The sequence below is a fragment of the Macrotis lagotis genome, chromosome 5, assembly GCF_037893015.1.
Source record: "Macrotis lagotis isolate mMagLag1 chromosome 5, bilby.v1.9.chrom.fasta, whole genome shotgun sequence".
In the NCBI taxonomy this organism is placed as follows: Eukaryota; Metazoa; Chordata; class Mammalia; order Peramelemorphia; family Peramelidae; genus Macrotis; species Macrotis lagotis.
In genome coordinates this window covers 193,578,563-193,599,375 of record NC_133662.1, presented here as the reverse complement: position 1 = coordinate 193,599,375, position 20,813 = coordinate 193,578,563, and the positions used below count along the sequence as shown (strand labels likewise).

General features: G+C 33.5%; 1 protein-coding gene across 2 annotated transcripts in view; it reads left to right on the top strand.

Annotated features, from left to right (window-relative positions):
- The window catches only part of LOC141488259 (rho GTPase-activating protein 29-like), an 84,042-nt gene that overhangs the window by 42,489 nt on the left and 20,740 nt on the right, over window positions 1–20,813 (top strand). Inside the window, exons 6-14 of one of the 2 annotated variants that reach the window (XM_074188210.1) lie at window positions 5,892–5,952; window positions 6,343–6,468; window positions 9,913–9,977; window positions 10,604–10,714; window positions 10,832–10,912; window positions 11,121–11,309; window positions 12,479–12,616; window positions 16,171–16,361; window positions 17,470–17,585. In XM_074188210.1, the coding sequence (XP_074044311.1) occupies window positions 5,892–5,952; window positions 6,343–6,468; window positions 9,913–9,977; window positions 10,604–10,714; window positions 10,832–10,912; window positions 11,121–11,309; window positions 12,479–12,616; window positions 16,171–16,361; window positions 17,470–17,585 (1,078 nt within the window). Of the gene's footprint in view, window positions 1–5,891; window positions 5,953–6,342; window positions 6,469–9,912; window positions 9,978–10,603; window positions 10,715–10,831; window positions 10,913–11,120; window positions 11,310–12,478; window positions 12,617–16,170; window positions 16,362–17,466; window positions 17,586–20,813 lie in introns of both variants that reach the window. The other variant, XM_074188209.1, reaches the window with a different exon arrangement.

Genomic DNA, 20,813 nt, shown 5'->3' with positions numbered 1-20,813 from the left:
TGTTTGACCTCTTCAGTTCATTTTAAAAGATACAGTTAAGAATGTCTCAAACCATTCATATACCATATAGAATATCTCTGCCAATACTAAACAGTTTTTAAGAGTTCTTCAGTTGTCATCAATTCGATTCTTCCCTAAAACTTGGATCCCAGCAGGGTTGGAGAATAGGGGTGGGGGGTGGGGGTGGACTACTTCCTAATTTGTTTTTTTTAATTGCTGTAGATTAGTAATTATCTCCTGACACTTGTGCAAAGAGAGAAATTTGAAAAATATTTCCCATGAAGTAGAATTTTAAAAGGAAACTAATAAGTATATATTAAAATTAGAAATTTAAGATCTGAAATAGATATTAAAGTGAATATGAATTTAAATGTTAACAGTTTAAAACATTTTAATTGCCCCTTTGTAAATTTAATTTTTTCTTTTGATCACTTGGCATTTATAAAACATAAACTGCTTATTTATAATATTATTTATAATAATATGTATTAGATTTCCTTAATATTATTTATAACAAAATGACTAAATTCTGTGTATTTCAGCATATATTTTAATTTTAGTTGTTGCTGTTCAGGTGTTTCAGTCATACTTGACACTTCCTGACCCCATTTGAGATTTTCTGGGAAAAGCTACTGAAATAGTTTGCCATTTCCTTCTCCTTCTCACTTTACAGATGAGGAAACTTAAGGCAAATAAGGTTAAGTGATTTGCCCAGGGTCATATGTTAGTATGTATCTAAAACTGAATTTGAACTCAAGTCTTCCTGACTTCAGGGTCAACATCCTATCCACTGTGCCACCCACCTGTCCTATATTTGAATATAACAGTGTTCTAAAATGAAATGAGGACTCTCACCAATTTGTGACTTTTGAGTTTTGAGCTAGAATTTTCTAGTTCCAAGTTTGTGAGCTATATATTTATCATAGTTTATGGCCCAAGAGACCAACTGGACCTGCTCCCTTATTTTGTATAGCTGCCAAGTTAAGAATGATCTTTGTGTTTTAAATTAATTCTATATTTGAAAATGTAAAAAAAAAAAATTCTTAACTCTCAGGCCATACAGAAACAGGTAGGAGGGTGACTCTCAGGTCTTGCCAACACCTGATCTCAGCCATTGAAAGTGAAGAGTTAAATTTCCAGTGACCTTGAGGTGAATGATTGAGATCACTGAGTTATAGTGGTGAACTCAGTTTGAGCAATGATAAAATAATGGGTTGGTGTTCTGACATATTTTCGCAGTGTGCTCATTGTAATTAATCATCTCCACAGGGCCTACTGCTTAGGGATGCACTGTTAGTCGGCAGGGCTAAAGTGATGCTTTACGTAACCTTTCTCCTATTTGAAGCACTCTTTTTAGACATCCACTCAGTTTTTGAGAAAGCGAAGTTTCTTTTTTCATCATTTTCCTTTTTATATGAAAAAACTTTGCAGCTTTATTATTTCTTCCTTGTTTTTCTTTCCTTAAATTTAATTGATTTTAAATACTTGAGAGTAGCCTTCATATTTAAGTATCTCATTTGAGAATAAAATATAGTCAACTTACAATTGAAAGGACTCTGAAGTAGAAATATGGTTATGAATGAGAGAGGAACAATAGCAGGGCCTCCTGTGTTTTCCTTTGACCTTTTTTCCTTTTCCTATGACCTCCTTTTGTTGCCAGAGTTGCTTGCTGTACACTTCATGTATTTTTTCTGCCTTTTCTTTGGTAGTCAAGGCCATAGGTTATCTCCATTTTTTATTAGGGAAATAATAGCCAGGGAATTTAAACTTGCAGGTGACAGATAGTGGAAATCAAAGTCTCTTGATTGAGTTAAATTTCTCTTATTAGATCCCCTTAGCAACATAATAATCATGCAGATAGCCTGTGAATAAACAGGAAATATCTAAAATTTATATAAGATTTTTAAAAAAAACTAATTTTAAAATATCAGCTGAGCCTCAACCTGCTTCAGCATCTCTATATACATATAAAAGAGAGAGTGTGGTACATGGATAGAGAGCTGACTTCAAAATCTGGAAGATTTAGTTTTAGGTGCTTTCTCTGACTTTGTGACCTTCAGCAAATCACTGCATCTCTTAATTCCCGGATATCCCACTTCTAGTTAGGGCTGAGTAGCATAACTGTTGCAGGATCTGCACTGGTAGAATGGTTTCTTCACCTGGAGTTTTATTTACATAGATGAAATCACAAGTCGAGACTGAAACATTTGAAAATTTGAATAATAGAAAAGCTCTATAGTGATTAACAGAGCTTATGTCCAAGAAGAGGAGTTTTCAGGTGCTGATTTTAATTAAGAATTGATGCTTTTTATTTTCTTATTCTCAAGTCAGCTTTGGACCCAGTTGAGACTAAATTTAGGGAAGATATGTTTAATTTCAAGGTCATTAGAGGAGAAAGGGAGAAAAAAGTAAAAAGTGCACAGCAGAGACAAAAAACAAACAAACCTAGAAGGAAACAAACAAATAAAAAAAAAACACCTGGGTAGCTTTAAAATCAATGTGTAATTTTTTTTTTACATAGGTTTTCTTGAAATGAAAATTTTTTCTTCTGCTTTGTACATGGAAAGTTCTTTTTTTTCTTTTCTTGTTTTGTATCAGTTTAAAATGAATAAAAGATTTTCAAAAAACAAAAAAGGTAAACATTCAGTCACACCCAGATCAAGGTTTGTGATTTTGACCTTGTTGATAATGGGAATAACTTAAAAATAAAACTGAAAAGGTTATTGCTTTGGAGTTAAGGTTATCATAAAAGTTTGCCTTGCTTGTATATAAATGATAATTAATCTTGATTATAGAGAATCATTTTCCATGTGTATTGAATTTTGAGAGAATGTTATTGCATAGTAAGTGATGTTATTTAACTAGATTAAGGAATATGATTTATTGAGTCAGAATTGGTATGAAATTAAATGGACCAGTGGGTTTTGCATGTCTTTAACTGTTCCCATAGAAAAAGTAAGTTGAAAACACTCACTGATTTTCTTCTCTTGGGACTCATTCCTCATCTTTTTGGAATTTGGCCTCTGACCTCATCCCTCAATTGAACCTGTTTTCTCCAGATTTACCATTTGCCAAATTGAATGATTTTTTTTTATTCTCTCCTCATCCTTTTACCTCTCTATTTCATGAGGCATTGTTGACCACACTTTTTCTCTCCTTTCTGGGTTTTTATCACCCTGTTCTCTTAGGTTTTTTTCCCTCTCTGTCTGATGGCTCCTCAATTTCCTTTAATTCACAGTGTCACTTTTGAGTATTTCCCAATGTCCTCTTCTCTCTCCTTTTTCCTCCTCCTAACCCTCCCATGCCTTTCCCCTCATTCAGTCTCTCTCTCTCTCTCTCTCTCTCTCTCTCTCTCTCTCTCTCCTTTCCCTTCTCCCCCTCTTTTAACCTTATCAGCTCTCATGTGTCCAAGAAAATGACTCCTACATTTAGTTTCTGGCTTTCCCTGAGCTTCAGTTTACATCACCAGTTGCCAGTTCGATATTTCAAACCGTATGTCCTTAGGACATTTCATATTTAAAATTCCAGAGTGGAATTAATCATCTTTCCCCAGCCCTTTCGTCTAAATTTTGCTATTTCTATTAAAAAACCCACCATCCTTCCAGGGTCCCAGTTCTCATAACGTTGGCATTCTCTGCAAAACCTTACTCCCTCCCGCCTTCCCTATTCAGTCCATTGCCAGATCTTTTAAATCTACCTTTACAACATTTCTCCCATTGGTGCCTTCTTTTTACTTAGAGTTGGCACCTTACTTCAGGCCCTTATTACCTCTTGCCCATTTAACTGAAATGACCTTCTGATTGGTCTTCAGCCTCAAGCATCTTCCCATCCTACACACTGCTTCCAAAGTAATTTTCCTTAAGTTAAATCTGATGGTGGGACTCCCCACTTGTGGGGAGTTTGCCTCCCCGCCACAGCCTCCCCCTTCTATCTGAAGTATCCTCTGCCCCAGACAACGAGTTTGTTTCTCTTTCTTAGACCAGCTTCAGTTTCACTACTTTATATTTATTTTCTTCATATACTTGTCCTTGTCCTTCCTCTCTTTTCCAAATTGAATGGGTACCCCTTGTGAGCAGGAATTGTTCTATTTTGTATCTCCAGAGCCCGGCACATAGTAAGTGTTAATAAATGCTGGCTAATTGTTCGGTTATTCCTTGGCCAGTATATAGCTTTTAATAACTTTTATTACATCCTTTTTTCCATTGTATTATTTGGAGGGGAGAAAGGACTCATAGTTTTTTTCCCTTCTGTCATTAATTATTCTGCCTAGAATATAAATATCTGTTAAATAATCACAATCACAACACCAGCAATAATAATAATAATAATAGAAAGCCAAGTAAATTACTAATGATTCTCAAATTTTTCTTAAAATTATACAAAATGTGAATAAAATTTTGGTTCATTTTTTTATTTAACAGTTGTCATTCAAGATTATATAGCCATTTCTGAAAACATTAATTGGTAGTAGGAGAAAGGTTTATCAGTTTTAAGATTTTCAAGTTAATTTGTAGTTTATTAATCCCATAATATTTCACTTAGACTTGTTGCTGTTAATCTAGAAAAATGAGAAGCCAAATAAGTTTATTCTTTTACGAATATCTGAATCTCACAGATTCAGAAAATAAAATAGTCTTTGGGTTTGGGCAGAATAAATTTTTTGAGTACCCTTTCCCTAGAAACTACCTCACCCCTCCTGCCAACATTTATCTATAATTTTTCAACCAATGCTTATTTTTCCTAAAAGCATTTTTTCTTTTTGCAGTTTTCTTCCTTTTAAAACATGCTATATTTCAATTTATACTAACAGATTTTGTGTTAGGAAGTCCATTAGATTGCTAGGCAAGATTAAGGGGAAATTCCAAAATGTTAATCTATATGTTAATTTTTAATCAAATAAGTTTCATTTCAAGGAAAAGTATAAAAATGAGTTGCTGGTATATTTTAATTCTGGCTGAATTTTTGAATTTTTAGGGAAAATGTTGTTCTTTCTTGATATCTATACATTGTTTCTTATTTATAGTTTTAGGGTTTGTATGAAGTCCTTAGAACAGGTAGGTGTTGGCAATGGACAGGTCTCTTGGCCTGAAGTCAGGAAGACTCTTTGTGAGGGGCGGCTAGGTGGCACAGTGGACAGAGCACCGGCCCTGGAGTCAGGAGTACCTGAGAGTACCTGAGTTCAAATCTGGTCTCAGATACTTAATAATTGCCTAGCTGTGTGGCCTTGGGCAAGCCACTTAATCCCATTGCCTTGCAAAAAAAAAAAAAAAAAACAAAACCAAAAAACTTTGTGAAAGCATATCTGACCTCAGAAACTTAAGTTGCATTGTGTGAACCTGTGCAGGTCACTAAACTCTGTCTCAGTTTCCTAGAGAAAGAAATGGCACATTACTGCAGTACATTTACCAAGAAAACCCCAAACGGGGTCACAAAAGAGTCAGACTTGACTGACACTATTAAATAGCAACAACAACAATGAAAATCTTAAATTTATTTAGTAATTATGCCATTATTATTCACATATAAACTCTATCACTTAGCCTAGGCATAGTGGTTTAATAAACCTTTGTTGACTAGAATTTTTACAGAATTGATAAATGCAAATGCGAAAGCCTCCTTAACAATAAAATTGCTTATTCTTAGTTCCAGAAGATTTCTCTTGTAAATATTCTGGAATCACCTAAAGAGATTCTATTATTTAAACATTCAGAATCACTGGCTTTAAAATCCCTGGACTTACTAAGTAAAACAGGATTTTTAATGAAATATATCAGAAAGGCAAATCAGGCAGGAAAAAAAAAAAAACCTTTTAAATGAGTGGAATAAATTCTTCTGTGTGGCTTTTAGTTTTCTACTCTAATCTATAGTTTGGTTTCTTTTTTACATTCCAGTCCTCAGAAAACATTTCTGCTGAATCAGTGCGCTTGCTGCAGGAAAAAGACAATCTTCAAGGTACTTCTCAGTATTTGTTGTTAGTTTACTTTGGGCATTTATCCTTTTCAGTTAGTCAACTTGCTAAAAGTTATGTCTACCTGATAGCACTGAAGTCTCTCACTGCAGAGCTTCCATTTTCCTCACATTCAGAAATGGAAAAAATCAAAGTTTGAGCTGGTCTGGACTGATGTTGCTTTGTGACTTGAAGGCTGTTTTTTTAGAAGAAAGAAAAAAAATACAAAGAAATAGAATTCGAAGTCAAACTGTTACATTTCAGTTGTCCTAAAAGTTTCTTCAGTGAATTAGCATCAGCTTTGATTAGAGATCATCTGAAAAACTTGCTTAGAAAGCTGGTGCCAGCTTTCCTGATAGTACTTATGGTCATCATTTAAATATTTTCTTTTTCAGTACCTCTGTGGCCCAAAGACCTGGAAAGCAAAGATGATGGAGTTGAATTGACTTTGTCATATGCTAAAATGTGGTCAAAATATGCCAAAGATATAGTTATGTGGGCTGAGAAAAAGATTAGCCTGGGTAAGTGATCCTTTGGGGAATTTAATGAGCTTTGTTGTTGCAGAATTAACTATGAGTTGTCTGCCAGAATCATCTCTAATGTGATTTCTATACTAAAAGTAGTTAATTTAAGTTAGTAAAAATAATTGTGTTTTCTGTGCTGAAATAAATGGTCTTTCTATATACTTTATCAATTCATCTACTTTGTTTGGTAACATGATTACAACTCTTGCTTTTTTGAATTCACCTGATACCACGGTATTACCTCTCATTTTTATTCGATGTGTCTTTGTTTTTTAAATGTATTTCTTTTAAGTAATGAATTATATTTTGTTTTCTTATCTATTCTGTACTTTCATTTTATATTACTTAATCCTTTCACATTTAAAGTTATGAAAATTTAGAAAAATTATGTTTTCCTTAATTTATTTCAAACAACTTGTTTACAAATTAGGATTTTTCCCTTCTCTTCCTCTATAAACACAGTACTACTGTCTCTTATTATTTTAACCTTAATCAATTTTAAGACCAACCCAGTTTCTCTGGTTCTCTCCCAATTACCCTTAAGTCTCTTTCCACTCTTTATCATTTGTTATCCCTTTTTTGTAGTGTTGGAATTTTGCTTAATTTACTAGTTCCATTTTCTTTTATCTAGTTAATCCTCTATTTTTTCTTCTCAAGTAAGAGTCAAGTAAAATCTTCTTCTCTTACCCTTCAATTGCTTTTTTTATATTTTATAAATTTCATTTTTTGTACTTTTTTTCTAAAAAATGATTTCTTTCCCTTGCTCTCTTAATTTCCTATCTGTCTGTTTTAGACTTTTATTCTTGTATTCATGGACTTTATACTTAATCCTTTGTTTAGTCTCTGTCTTCCTTGTGGAATTAAAGGTTTTAAGATCCCTATTTTGGGTTTCTTATTCTAAACAGTTTCTGTTATCTTGTAGATCTTGTTTCCAGACTCTCTTTTATTGTTACGCCTTGTTTTTAGAAATAGCAATTTCAGTAGATGACAAGAATGTTGTCTAATTGTAGGAATTTTCCTGTGTCCCAGATTTAGCAGTTCATTATTAACCTTTGAGCCTTTCCATGGTCATTTTTGGCCTCTTTGACTTGAACTTTCCTCTTTGGATTCTTGCCCTTCTACTCTTCTGTTTTTCAGTTGCCTCCAGGAGTTCTGATTCTCCTTCTCCTGGGGCAGAATGAAAGATCTCTTGAAGATCCTTATTGTTCTTTATAGATAATCTCCCTTCTTCCAGGGAACATGCACTAGTTAAAACCTTCTCCTGTTGTTGAAATAAAATATTTCCCCTTTGTCCGTTTTTCAATACTTTTGTTTTCTCATCCACTCTCATCTTCCTGAGAGACTATAGGAGTTATTTTTTCCTGTGATCATTAAACCATTAACTTGATGAGGATGCATCAAATATTCCCATTTATTTTTCCTTTCTTCACCCCTTTTGTGCCCCCTTCCATACTTAAAGTTCCCCTATGGCTGCTAGGTGGCGAATGAGACAGGAGTTCTAATGCAGCCCCAGACACTTTAATGCTTACCATCTGTGACCTTGGCAAGCCATTTAACCCTGACTACCTCACATCCAGAGGCATCTCTAGTCGTCCTGATTCATATCTGCACACTGGACCCAAATGGCTCTGGAGGAGAAAGTGAGGCTGGTGACTTAGCACAGCACCCCCCTCCAATCCAATTCATGGGCTTGTCTTGGCATCAGTTCTCTGAAATGAAGGATTTTGAAAATAAAGGACAAAAAAACCATTAAGTCCCCCCTCCCCCCCAAAAACCTAACCATTCATTTACCTGTGAGTTTCATTATAATATCTATGATGTTATGTCATCTTAATCTCCTATGTTCATTTAGAAATTTCTTAATTGTCACTTTAGTATTGTCTTTTGATGACTTATTTGCTTAGCTTTTTTATGTCTAAGGTTTTTGAAAAGCAATTAATTTCTTCAGGTCTAATGTTCTTTTTAAAATAGTTTAAAGTCTCTTTCACTGAGCATGCATCTTTTTTTTTGATTAAAGTCAGGCTCTGGTGTGCAGGGTGGGTTTGTTGCATCTTGATTTCCTTTGTTCTTCTGAACTCTATTCTATTCAATTCACTCCAGTGGTTTCTGGTAGATGCAGAATAGTCTTGTATTATTTAAATTTCTTTTTTTTTTATATATTTGAAAGTTTTTCTCCTAGAGAGTTGCAGGGCTTCTTGTTCATCAGTGGGGTTGTTAAATTTAGTTACTATGTTGGTTATTTTTTACTTTATAGCATAAGGATTCTTATTTTTTTTTTTGGAGGTGGTCTGTGGATTTTTTTTAGTGGGCATATTATTTTCTGTAATAAGAATTTCTTGAAATATAGTGTTCTGGTTTTTTTTTTTACTTGTTTTGTGCTGATCTAGAATCCTTAAATTGGATCTATGCATTATTTGAGATCAACATTTGCTCTTATTTAGATCCCATATTTTCTTTTAATGTTATTTCTTTTTACTTCTCTTCTTCCCAGTAGTCCTTCATTCCTGTGTATTTACATTTACACTTGGTTATTGTTTCTTTTCTTTCTTTGATAATACTTGCCATTGTACATTTAAGTTTTTCTAACCTGCCAATTATTTCTGTAGTGTAAGGCCATAACATTCTGTTTCCAAAATTCTTAATTTCATTTAAGAATTATTCAGGATTATCTTTCTGTGGTTCTGTATTCTTTTGTGAATTCGTAGTTCCTCTGATTCATCAAGTCTTGATTTTCTTTTGTCTTTTGTCTTATAATATTTATTCATTTAATTAATTTGGAGTTCATATTCCCTTTCATTATTAATATCTTTCCATGGTCAAGATAGTTAATAAATTCATCTTCTAGCTCTTTCCTCATTTGAGCATAGTTTCCTAGGAGCTAGACCTCAAAACTGTCTCAGTCTCTCTGCCTCAAGTAATTAAGGTGAACAGAACTGTCCAGCTGTGGGCTTGGCCTTTTCCTCAGCCTCAGTGGAATGCCTTGCAGCCCAGTCCTCAGATTTCTGCTTGGGGTCTGCTGCTGTACAGCTGTTCTCCTTTTGGTTCCCTTTTGGTTTTCTGCAATATTGTTGGGATTGTGAGCAGAGTCGAGTTCTGATGCTAGCCTATGGATTGGCTATTGTGGCCCTATTTTAGAGATGGGTGGGAAGGAGTGCTGAGTGAGCATATTGAGAGCTAGAGATTAATTCTCTTTGTTCTTAGTTCATTGAATTGTTACCTTTTTTGGATTCTTGGTGTCCCAGACTGTGAAATTGACTATTATTTCTTCTCTTGTGCATAATTCATATTTTGGAAAACTTTGAGAGACCATGAAGATCAGAGAAAATGTCTAGTCTTTCCTTTTTGCTTATCACGTGACCCATATAATTTTTTATTGAGAAATAGCAATATCTGTCGGTTTTGTTTTAAAGATGATAATTAATTAGAACTTCTCACTTTCAGAATTGGAATGTGCTAGAAGCATTGCAAAGATGGCAGAGACAACTAAAGCTTTTATTGGAGTACAGGTAAATTACAATGTGAGCTTCTGAGGTTTCAATACAAGTTGATAAGTTTTGGTGTAAATTCACTTTAAAAGGGGCGGCTAGGTGGTGTAGTGGAAAGCACCGGCTCTGGAGTCAGGAGTATCTGGGTTCAAATCCGGTCTCAGACACTTAATAATTACCTAGCTGTGTGGCCTTGGGCAAGCCACTTAACCCCATTTGCCTTGCAAAAAAACTAAAAAAAAATGGAATACTCTCTTTTCTGTTAAAACAAATTTTGATCCTTAGTCTTACAATTTTTCTTAAGAATTATTTTCATGAAGCAACTAGGTAGTGCAGTGGGTAGAGTACTTGCTTTGGGGTCATGAAGACTTGTATAGCACTCAGTATATGTTCTGAAGACTGAAATCAAGGTTAATAATTATTATGACAATTTTTTTTTAGTCTTTGTGGGGCAAAGGGATTAAGTGACTTGCCCAGGCTCCACAGCTAGAAAATATCAAGTGTCTATGGCTGATCTGAACTCAAGTCTTCATGACCCCAGAGCAGGGTCTCCATCTCACAGAGCACCTTCCTTAGAATGACCCTGATGGAGTCAGGGACTAGCCACATTTCCACTTTAGAACTAACTTTCCTATTTTAAAACTTAGGAGTTCATGCCATTCCAGGATTTATTCTTAAATGCATTTAATAATGATATTGAAAATGGTCAACTTTCACAACAAACGGCAGCCGCTCTTCAGTCCAACAAATTTATTCAGGTAAAAACAAATGCACTTGTAATTTCTGTTGCTTTTAAATTTAGAAATTACTTAACTTGAACTAACTTAACTTGTGAAAAAAACAAACCAAAACCTAACAATTTTTATTTTTGATAGCCTCTCCTTGGGAAAAGAAGTGAATTGGATAAAAAGAGGAAAGCAAGTAAAGAGCTTTGGCAACGAAAACAGAAGAAAATGGTTTGTATCCCAATGAAATATGACAATAATAACCAGCCCCTTTTTCTTACCTATATTCCTGCCCTGCCTCACATCTGTGAACCCACCTGCCAAATATTTAAGCATCTCTCCTTATGTAATACTTTCCACTGTTTTCTCATAACCAGGTTACCTAATATACAGAAATAATATAAAATGTAGGATTTCGATGTCTCTTTTTTCTACATAGCAAGAAGCAGAGGCATCTCTCAACAAGGCAAAACTCTTTTGTATACAACAACAGAATGAATATGAAAAAGCAAAGTCTTCCACTGTGCGGGCTGAAGAGGAGTGTCTTAGCTCAAGTGGAGGGCTTGGCAGAGATGTCAGCAAGCAATTAGAAAAAAAGCGAAGACTGGAAGAAGAGGCTCTGCAAAAAGTGAGGTTTCCCAAAATATTTTTTGAGAATAGACAGGCTGAAAGGAGAGAGAGAATAGGATAAACATTGGGAAAATATTTTGGAGGGAAATCCTAGTAAGCATAACTGTGAAAAATAATTATACACTTTTACTCTTTTCTCTAATAAAGACCTTATTTTGCAAATATATAGAGAATTAAGTGAAAATGTATAGGAATAAAAGCCATTTCTCTTTTGATAAGTTGTCAGAAGATATGAATAGGGAATTTTCAGATAAGGCAATCAAAGTTATCTATAGTCATGTGAAATAATACTCTTAAATTTCTGTTGTTTAAAGAAATGCAAATTAATTCTTAAGTGCCATCCCACAACTATCAGAATGGCTAATAGGACAGAAAAGAAAAATGATAAATATTAGAATGTGGAAAAATTTGAATACTAATGTATGTGAACTGATCCAACCATTCTGGAGAGCAGTTTGGAATTATGCTCAGCTATAAAAACCATGCATATTCTTTCACAATACAATACTGCCCCAGATCTGTAGTCTAATGAAATGAAAAATAGAAGGGAAAAGGTCCTATAAGTACAAAAATATTTATAGTAGCGGTAAAAGAATGGAAATTGAGATGTCCATCAATTGGAGAATGACTGAACAAGTTTTTGTATGTGATTGTGATGGAATACTATTGTTCTATAAGAAATGAAAGCAGGATACTCTCAGAAAAAAGCTGAAAAAATGTACTTGAACTAATGCAAATTTAAATGAATAGAACCAGAAATACATTATATACAGTAATAGCAATATTGTATGATGATCAATTGTCAATGACTTAGCTAAACTCAGCAATATAATGATCTAAGACAATTCTTCTGAAGGGAAAAAATGAGGCTATCTTCTGGTAAAGTTATACTTACTTCTTGGTTTCATTTTATTTTCCAGAGGAAGAAGAACTAGAGAGGGTGGAATGTGCTGGTAACACAAAATATGGCCAGTGCACCAAGTTTTCCTGTAGGGAATTTTATATGCTTCTGTTCAGATAATGACAGTTGAGATCAAGAATGGTCCCTCTGTATTTTTTTTTTAAACAAATATTCCATAGTTAGAACTATCAAGACCATATTAAGGTATTTCAAATGCTGTTGCTCATTATTAACTTGGGTATCTTTAATGTTTTTATTTCCTGCAGGTTGAAGAAGCAAATGACCATTACAAAGTTGTTATAACTGATATGGAAGAAAGACGAAATGATTTAGACCATACAAAAAATGAAATTTTAATACAACTTCATAGTCTCATTTTACAGTGTGATATAACCCTCAAAGATGTAAGTAATTTAACAAAAGACTTGAATGGGTTATAACTTTTTTGAAGCCTGTGTGGGAAAAAACTGTCAAGATTTCTGAATAATTAAGGAAATGTTATGAAGATAGCAAAATTTGGCCTGTAATACCATTATGTTTAGTTTTTGAGTCTCCAGATTAGCCATAGAATTGTGAAGTATACTTTCCATCTTTATAAAATTAGTGAGGATTGATGAATTTCCTCTTCCTTTTATAAAATATAAAATGCATCGTGCAATTACTGTAAGTTATCATTTATGTCTCAACTATATTGTGAAGTTTTTCCATTGGACATTATTATTTCTATGATTTGGATAGAAGTACTAAGCTGCTTGTGTTTCTTAGAATTTAGTCTATCTTAAATTGGGATATATAATTTGACTCCCTAGCCAATTCTTTATCAATACTACAAACCCATTAGTAATTGTTCTTGAACACTTATTAAATTTTTTATTTGTAAAATAGAGCACAAGATAATTTGGGAACAAAGAATAATGTTCTTAATTGTTTTCATTTTGCCCCATTATTTCTAGAAATCCATTCCATGTTTGATTACTTTAGGTGAAGAATTATGTTTTAGGGGAATCATTTGGAGTGTTACATTGTTGTCCTTTCTTTTTAAAATTTGATTATCATAATTTCCTTTTTTTATTTATCTTGAAATAATTTGATGTATTAAAAATCATAAGTTTTATATTAGTTATTTTGGTGCATAGAAAAATATAGGACTGTATCCTTGTATTCAAGAAGCTATTTAGTAACCCAGGACCAACAAATATGGAATAATTAGCAAACAATAAACCATAGCATGAAATAAAATACTGAATAGTATAGTATATATTATTGACATAGGAGGTTAGAGATGAGAGATTTTTTGTGAAGGGGAAATAATTTTGGAGGGAAAATATAGAGTTGGAGATTGAACCTGAACCTTAGAAGATGAGTAAACAGGATTTAGATATGGGGAGAGAAAAGGATTTAGGAAAAGTTAGAATGATTTTCCACAGAATGAGCATCAGGAGCAGTATCTATTTTTATCTTGACTATATTGACTTCCTTTGAAGGAAATGAGAAGGTCCTTCTTGGCATCACAATTGAGCTTTCTCTACCATCTGGGGATTAAAAAGGCATATATCCTGTATATCACTTTTTTACAGATTTATTTGCTTGTTGCCTTTACCATTAGATTATAAGCTCCTTGGAAATTATTGCTGAATCATGAAGGGACTGTATACATTTGAGAAACTGTTTTAAGCATCATTGAAATTTTCACCTACATACTATTCAATCAATACCATATGGAAGGGTGATTAATAATAATTCATGTCTATGAAAAATTCCCAGAGCTGTGGTAACCAACAAAGCAGATCTAACATTTTTAGGGTGATTTTTCTTCCTCATTATCATTCTGTCTACTTCCCTTGATTCCAAGTCAATTTTGATCTTCATTTTATTATAGTAAGCCCCTTGAGAATAGGACCAATGCTATGTTTTTGAATTCCCATAGTCAGCTCCTGATGAACCTTGTGGATAAATAAACTGAGGTTAATTGTTGCAAGATTACATTTTCTATTGCTACTTTTACATCTTACCTTAATTAGATTTACAATGCTTCCATTTTTCCTTGTTAGGAAAACAAATCTAGAAAACAATATTGCCCCTATTTTCCAGGTTCTTGGCATACTACCCACAAAGATGATTAGTGCTCTAATTCATAGTATTACTCAACTTTGTAACCTTTTAGGTAAAGAGAAAGAAAAGGCTGAGTAACTTATGATCATGTTTTCTTAAGGTTAAGGGATGTGATCCTATAATTCCTTGCTGAAATCTACCAGTAATGAAAATGGGTAGAGTGTGCTGATATCTTGACTTTGATTCCTAATTGAATCTTTTTTTTCTTTTTTAGTGTCATATCATAATCTCATTTAAACATGCAGTCACCCTTACAATTTTCCTACTAATAAAAGTTTGTTTGATATGTTAAGACCTACAGAGAAGTGGCACTACAGGTGAAAGTTGTTGACTACAAATGTACATTAGCTAAGTCATGGACTTTCATTGTTTCACATACTCATATGCACACACACACACACACACACATACACTCCTATATGATATGTATATTATACAGTTTATGCCAATATGGAAAGTTTTCAAGTACTGTTCTTGCCTTGGAAGGTAGCACTTTTTTCATTTAGCTAATGAGGAATGACAGTGAGAAGAAATGACAATAAGATATTTCTTATAGAGTCTAAAAGATAAGAGTCTCTTCTGTGGTTTTATTGATATTGAGAACTTCCAATGTCAGGGTTCTAGAGAGTAGCCTGGAACACAGAGGTTGCCACCCCCTGCCCTATGTCAAATAGCCAGCTTATGTCAGAGGTGGGAATTGAGTCCATGGCTTCCTGGCTATGAGCCCAAACTTCTTTGCCCTACGGTGTGCTACCTTAAGATTTCATAAAATATGAAATTATTTTATTCATCCATTCATTTTGATCTGGACTTCTGATTTCATTTGGAAAGCTGTTTTGGAAATGCCCTTCATTGATGTAGAACTTTGTATTTATTTGTGATGCTTCTAATTTATGCATAGAAGCTCTATGATGGTGAGGTGGAGGATAGTTTCCTTTTTTTTAAATTCTGAATTTAATAAACACCAAAAAAATTTCCATATACAAAGTAAAACAGGATAAGAGAATTTATGTGATAACAGAAATTTTGCAGTCTCTTCACATCTTCTTATGCATTGGGAATAAATTGAAATAGTAAGTTAAAAACCTAGATTGGCTATACAGTGGTATAAATATATGTTCATGTTCTAAACCCTTATTTTCAAATTTTATTTGCGTTGTGAGTAAAGGCAGTCTTTTTAAAAATGTAATGGTACAAAGAGAAAATTTGACTGTGAATTTTGCTTTATTGGGCAAATCTGCATAATAAGACTATCATTGTACCTTCTCCTTTGCTAAAAATTCTTCCCCTGCTACTTCTATCTTTTAAAATCTGAAATGTAAATAAGAAAGGACAATAATAATTATTAGTTTTTGAAACATAAAGAAACATTATCTAAGTCAAAGAAATGGGGACTGTGCTGGCCTATCCTATTTGGAGTAGTTGATGAAGTTTCCAGTCCAACAAAATTATTAAAGTATTGAATTTATGTCATTAATTTAGTTAATACTGTAGACAGAACATTGGGCAAGTTAAGTTCTGGTAATATACCCCCTTTCTTTGTTAAGTTGAGTCATGTGGGGAGAATAGTTTTTTCCCCCCATGATGAGTTCCTTTTAAAGTGAGAAAAAACTGCTCTTCCCCAACTCCCTTTTAAAAAGTTTCTTTTAAGGTAAATTTTGCAGGAAGTCCTCTAATATTTCAGAGCTATCTATATGAATAAATTCTAGCATACTTTATTGAGTCCTCAGAGGTGAGAGTTTAAATGTTGTAAATAATACTATGATGTTATTCTTAACTAAGGGCATTTAAAGACCTGTTTATTAAAGATTTCTGATTATTCTTTTTATCTTTATTTGACAAATAGGTCATAATTAACCTCTTCCAGATACAACATGAGCAGCTTCTGTCTCTTCCCATTAATTATCAATCTCTCTGTGAGAATGCAAAGTCTTATGATCCAGGGAGAAACTTTGCAGACTTTATAAAGGCAAAAGCTTCACCTAAAGAGGATGTTCACCATCAATCTATTTCATTTGACAATTTAAAAATTGATGGGTAAGAATTAAGGTTATTGAAATTAAATAAAGGGGGCTAATTTATTGCCAGATACAAGTCCCATGTGAGTATATTTATTTCCCTTGACAAGAATGACTTGATCATTTTTGTCTCATTAAAAATAATGCATGTGTTGTATAGATTATGTGATGAAAGGAATTGTTCCTCAATTCAAGTAAAAATAAATGCTGTTGATTCTGAGCTGATTTTTTAAAATTCATAAACATTTCTGAGAATGGAAAACTAATAATAGAAATAGGAAAATGTGTAGTTCTTTTATGATTAAATAATCATAATTGTATATACTGTTAAATGGCAGATAGTACTTCTATTGAGCACTTTCTACTTTATGCAGAGCACTCTAGCCTGCTCCTTTGGTTTGTTTACAGTAAGATAAGACACATTAACTGCCCTTGTGGATGAATAAGGTAGTAAGATTGTAATGTGCACTATTACATAGTTGAGAATTTGTATTTGAGAATTGCAAAGCAACCTCCATGTCAGGTGTAAGAATAGGAATTAGGGAGTTTTCATCAAGAAGGTGTCATTAGGGGCAACTAGGTGGTGGTACAGTGGATAGAGCACCGGCCCTGCAGTCAGGAGGACCTGAGTTCCAATCTGACCTCAGACACTTAAAAATCACCTAGCTATGTGACCTTGGGCAAGTCACTTAACCCTCTTGCCTTGCAAAAAAAACTCAAAAAAGGGTATCATTAAAGGTGAGCTCTTAAGGATGATGGGTAATACTGTTCAATAGGGGAAGAGGAGGGAGGAAGGGCATTCCAGGAGAGGTCAGAGGATTGCTTAGGAATAGAGAGAAGAAGACAGTAGTTTTAATTGATTAGATTATAAAGTATGTAGAGGGAAAGAAGTAATATGAGAAATTAAATGATGTATCATTGTGGTGATGTTGAAAGATTTTTTGGATTTCTGTAGCAATTAAGCCAAATTATGCTCTAAAGTGAGTCCACATTTAAAGTTCTTTGAAATCCAACAATATAAATGCTACAATATGAAATTAATATGCTTTTGGAATATTGAATATAAAATAAATAACAGGATTTCCCCTCCATTGACAGGCTGTTTGTTGTATTTTTTTTCCCAGAAGGCCCCCACCTAGCACATCATGTTCAGATGTTACCCAAGGTGGGATGTACAGTGATACAGAGAGTGCTGGAGGAAGCAGTGAATCTAGATCCATGGATTCCCCTTCTGGCAGTCCAGGTATATAAGTTTTTTTTTTAATTAGCTATTATTGAGAGTGAAAAATATTGATAATTTAAAAGATTTTAAAATGAATTTTCTTGATTTTTTATTTTTGATTCCAGACCATAACTTTTGTCCTGTTCTCTTCTTTCTCTTCCTGAAATGTTCCTAAGATGTCCTTTGTAACTTTTTTCTCTGATGTCACAGTTTGTATATGTAGAATTTTTCTAACAAACTCGCAGATAGAAATCTGTACCCATGAGAACTGAGTCATGTCTGTTCCACATTGGTATTCTTTCATCTTTCCCCTATCCTTCCTTCCTTCCTGAGCTGTCCCTGCCCTTTTAGGTAGGTTTTTGTGTTTGCCTGTCAGTATCTTTGGGGCCTAATGTTTTTCCTTCTGATCCAGTGGTTTTCTTTCTTTTCCCTTAGTCTTTATTCCTCATACAGAAAATGAGTAGTTTGTAAACATATTAAAACACAAATATACATGTACAGTGTTCGCTGTTGGGGGGGTGGGAAGGGAGTGTGGAAGGAAATTTGTGTAACTTATAAATATGCATGTAGATGAATGTTGGAAAACTTTCATGGCATGTAATTAGAAAAATAAAATATCAGGAAAAAATGGGGGGAAAAGCATTAGAATTGGGCAAATGGAAGCCGAAGACTCGAGACTTCAAGAAACAATAAACAAAGTCAAAAAGATGAAAAAAATAGAAGGAAAATTGAAATACCAAATTGGAAAAATAATTGAATTGAAAAATAGATGGAGAGATAATTTTTTTTCCTTTTAAAAATTTTTTAATTTAATTTTTTTTGAATTTTACAATTTTCCCCCATCTTGGTTCCCTCCCCCAACTCCCCCCCCCCAGTGAAGGCAGTCTAATAATCTTTACATTGTTTCTATGCTATGCATTGATCAAAATTGAATGTGTTGAGAGAAAAACCATATCTTTGAGGAAAAAAGTAAAATATAAGAGATAGCAAAATTGCATACTACATAAGATGACTTTTTTTTTAATTGAAGGTAATAGGCTTTGGTCTTTGTTTAAACTCTGCAGTTCTTTCTTTAGATACAGATGGTATTCTCCATCGCAAATATCCCAAAATTGTCCCTGATTATTGCACTGCCAAAATGAGCAAGTCCATCAAGGCTGATCATCACCCCCATGTCACTGTTAAGGTGTACAGTGGTTTTCTGGTTCTGCTCATCTCATTCAGCATCAGTTCATGCAAATCCTTCCAGATTTCTCTGAATTCCCATCCCTCCTGCTTTCTAATAGATCAATAGTGTTACATGATATACAAATACCACAATTTGTTTAACCATTCCCCAATCACTCAATTTTCAATTCTTTGCCATCACAAACAGGGCTGCTATGATTTTTTTTTTCAAGTGATGTTTTTACCCTTTTTCATGATCCCTTCAGGGTATAGACCCAGTCATGGTATTTCTGGATCAAAGGGTATGCACATTTGGGCATAATTCCAAATTGCTCTCCAGAAAGGTTGGATGAGTTCAAAGCTCCTCCAATAATGTATTAGTGTCCCAGATTTCCCACATCCCTTTCAGCATTGATCATTGTCCCTTCTGGTCATCTCAGCAATCTGAGAGATATGAAATGGTGGTACCTCAGGGATGCTTTAATTTGCATTTCTCTAATAAGTAGTGATTTAGAGCAATTTTTCATATGACTACAGATTGCTTTGATTTCCTCATCTGTAAATTGCCTCTGCATAGATGGAGAGATAATTTTTAAGAGTTATTGGAATACTGAAACATGGAATATATTACCTATCAGTTTTATGGATAAGAGAAAGGAGGGGATGATAAAAAGTGAAGACAGATTAATAAAAAGGGCAGTGGTTATAAGCCAAATAGATTATTGAAGAAGGAGATAGGATAAAAAGAGAGAAAAGAAGAAACAGAATAAAATGGGATGGAATGAAATACACAGTAATTACACCTATGAATGTGAATGGATTCAGTTGTAAAATTCTTAAAAATAAAATTAAGAGATGAGGATTTGGGTATGAAAAGTCAGTTAGGCTAGCAAAAAATTAATTATGCTAGAAGTATCTCTCAGGTGACCAAAACCCAAAAAGGACTGATGAGATTTCTAGAATGGCCAAGTGAGTATTCTCTATTAAGCTAATATAAGATATGACCTTTTGAACAGAGAAGTAAATATTATAAATTAATTAAATGATAATTGTATTAAAATTAGTTTTTCAAAAAAGGGAAGCAGCAGCAGACTAGATTAGAAGCCAGAATTCAACAATATCTTGTTTATAAGAGATATATACTTGAAACAAAAAGGCACATGCAAAGTTAAAGTAAACTACGAAAGTAGAATGTAATATATTTCAGTTGAAATTTGCTCCCCCCCCCCAAAAAAAGAGGCAGGAGTAGAAATTGTAGTCTTAGACAAAGCAAAAGGAAAAATGGACTTAATTAAAAAGGAGGGTCAGGAAGCAACATTATGTTAAAAGGTATCATAGACAATGAATGGAATACTAATAAAGATCTCATTTTTCAAATATATATTGAGTATATAAATTTATTTTTAAAAATTCATTCCCCAATTGATAAATGTGAAAAGATAATAATAAAAGGCAGCTTTCAGGAGAAGAAATTGAAGGTATCTTCAGTCATAAAAAAAATGCTCTAAATCACTATTGATTAGAGAAAGATAAATTCACAAGTACTACCTCATACCATCAGAAATAACAGATATTGGAGGAAATGAGGGGAAAACAGATACACTAACTATTGGTGAAGTAGTGACTGGTTCAAACATTTTGGAGAATAATTGCAACTTTCCTTAAAGGGCTATAAGATTGTGTCCTATTTGACCCAGGTATACCGCTGCTAATTCTGTGCCCTGAAAAGATCAAAGAAAAAAGAAATGGACTTATATGTATTTAAGTATTTATAAGAGTTCTTCTAGTGGTGGCAAAGAATTAGAAATCCAGGGGATGTATGTCTGTTGAGGGATGATTGAAAAAGCTGTCATATGCTTTTGATAGAACTATTGTGTTGTGGGAAATGGCAAGAGGGGTGATTTCAGAAAATCTTGGGCAGATGTATCTATCTATCTATCTATCTATATATATATATATACATATGTATATATATATATGTATATATATATGTGTGTATATATCTATATCTATATGTATATATGTATATACGTATATATATATATATGTATATATATATATACATATATATATATGAACTGA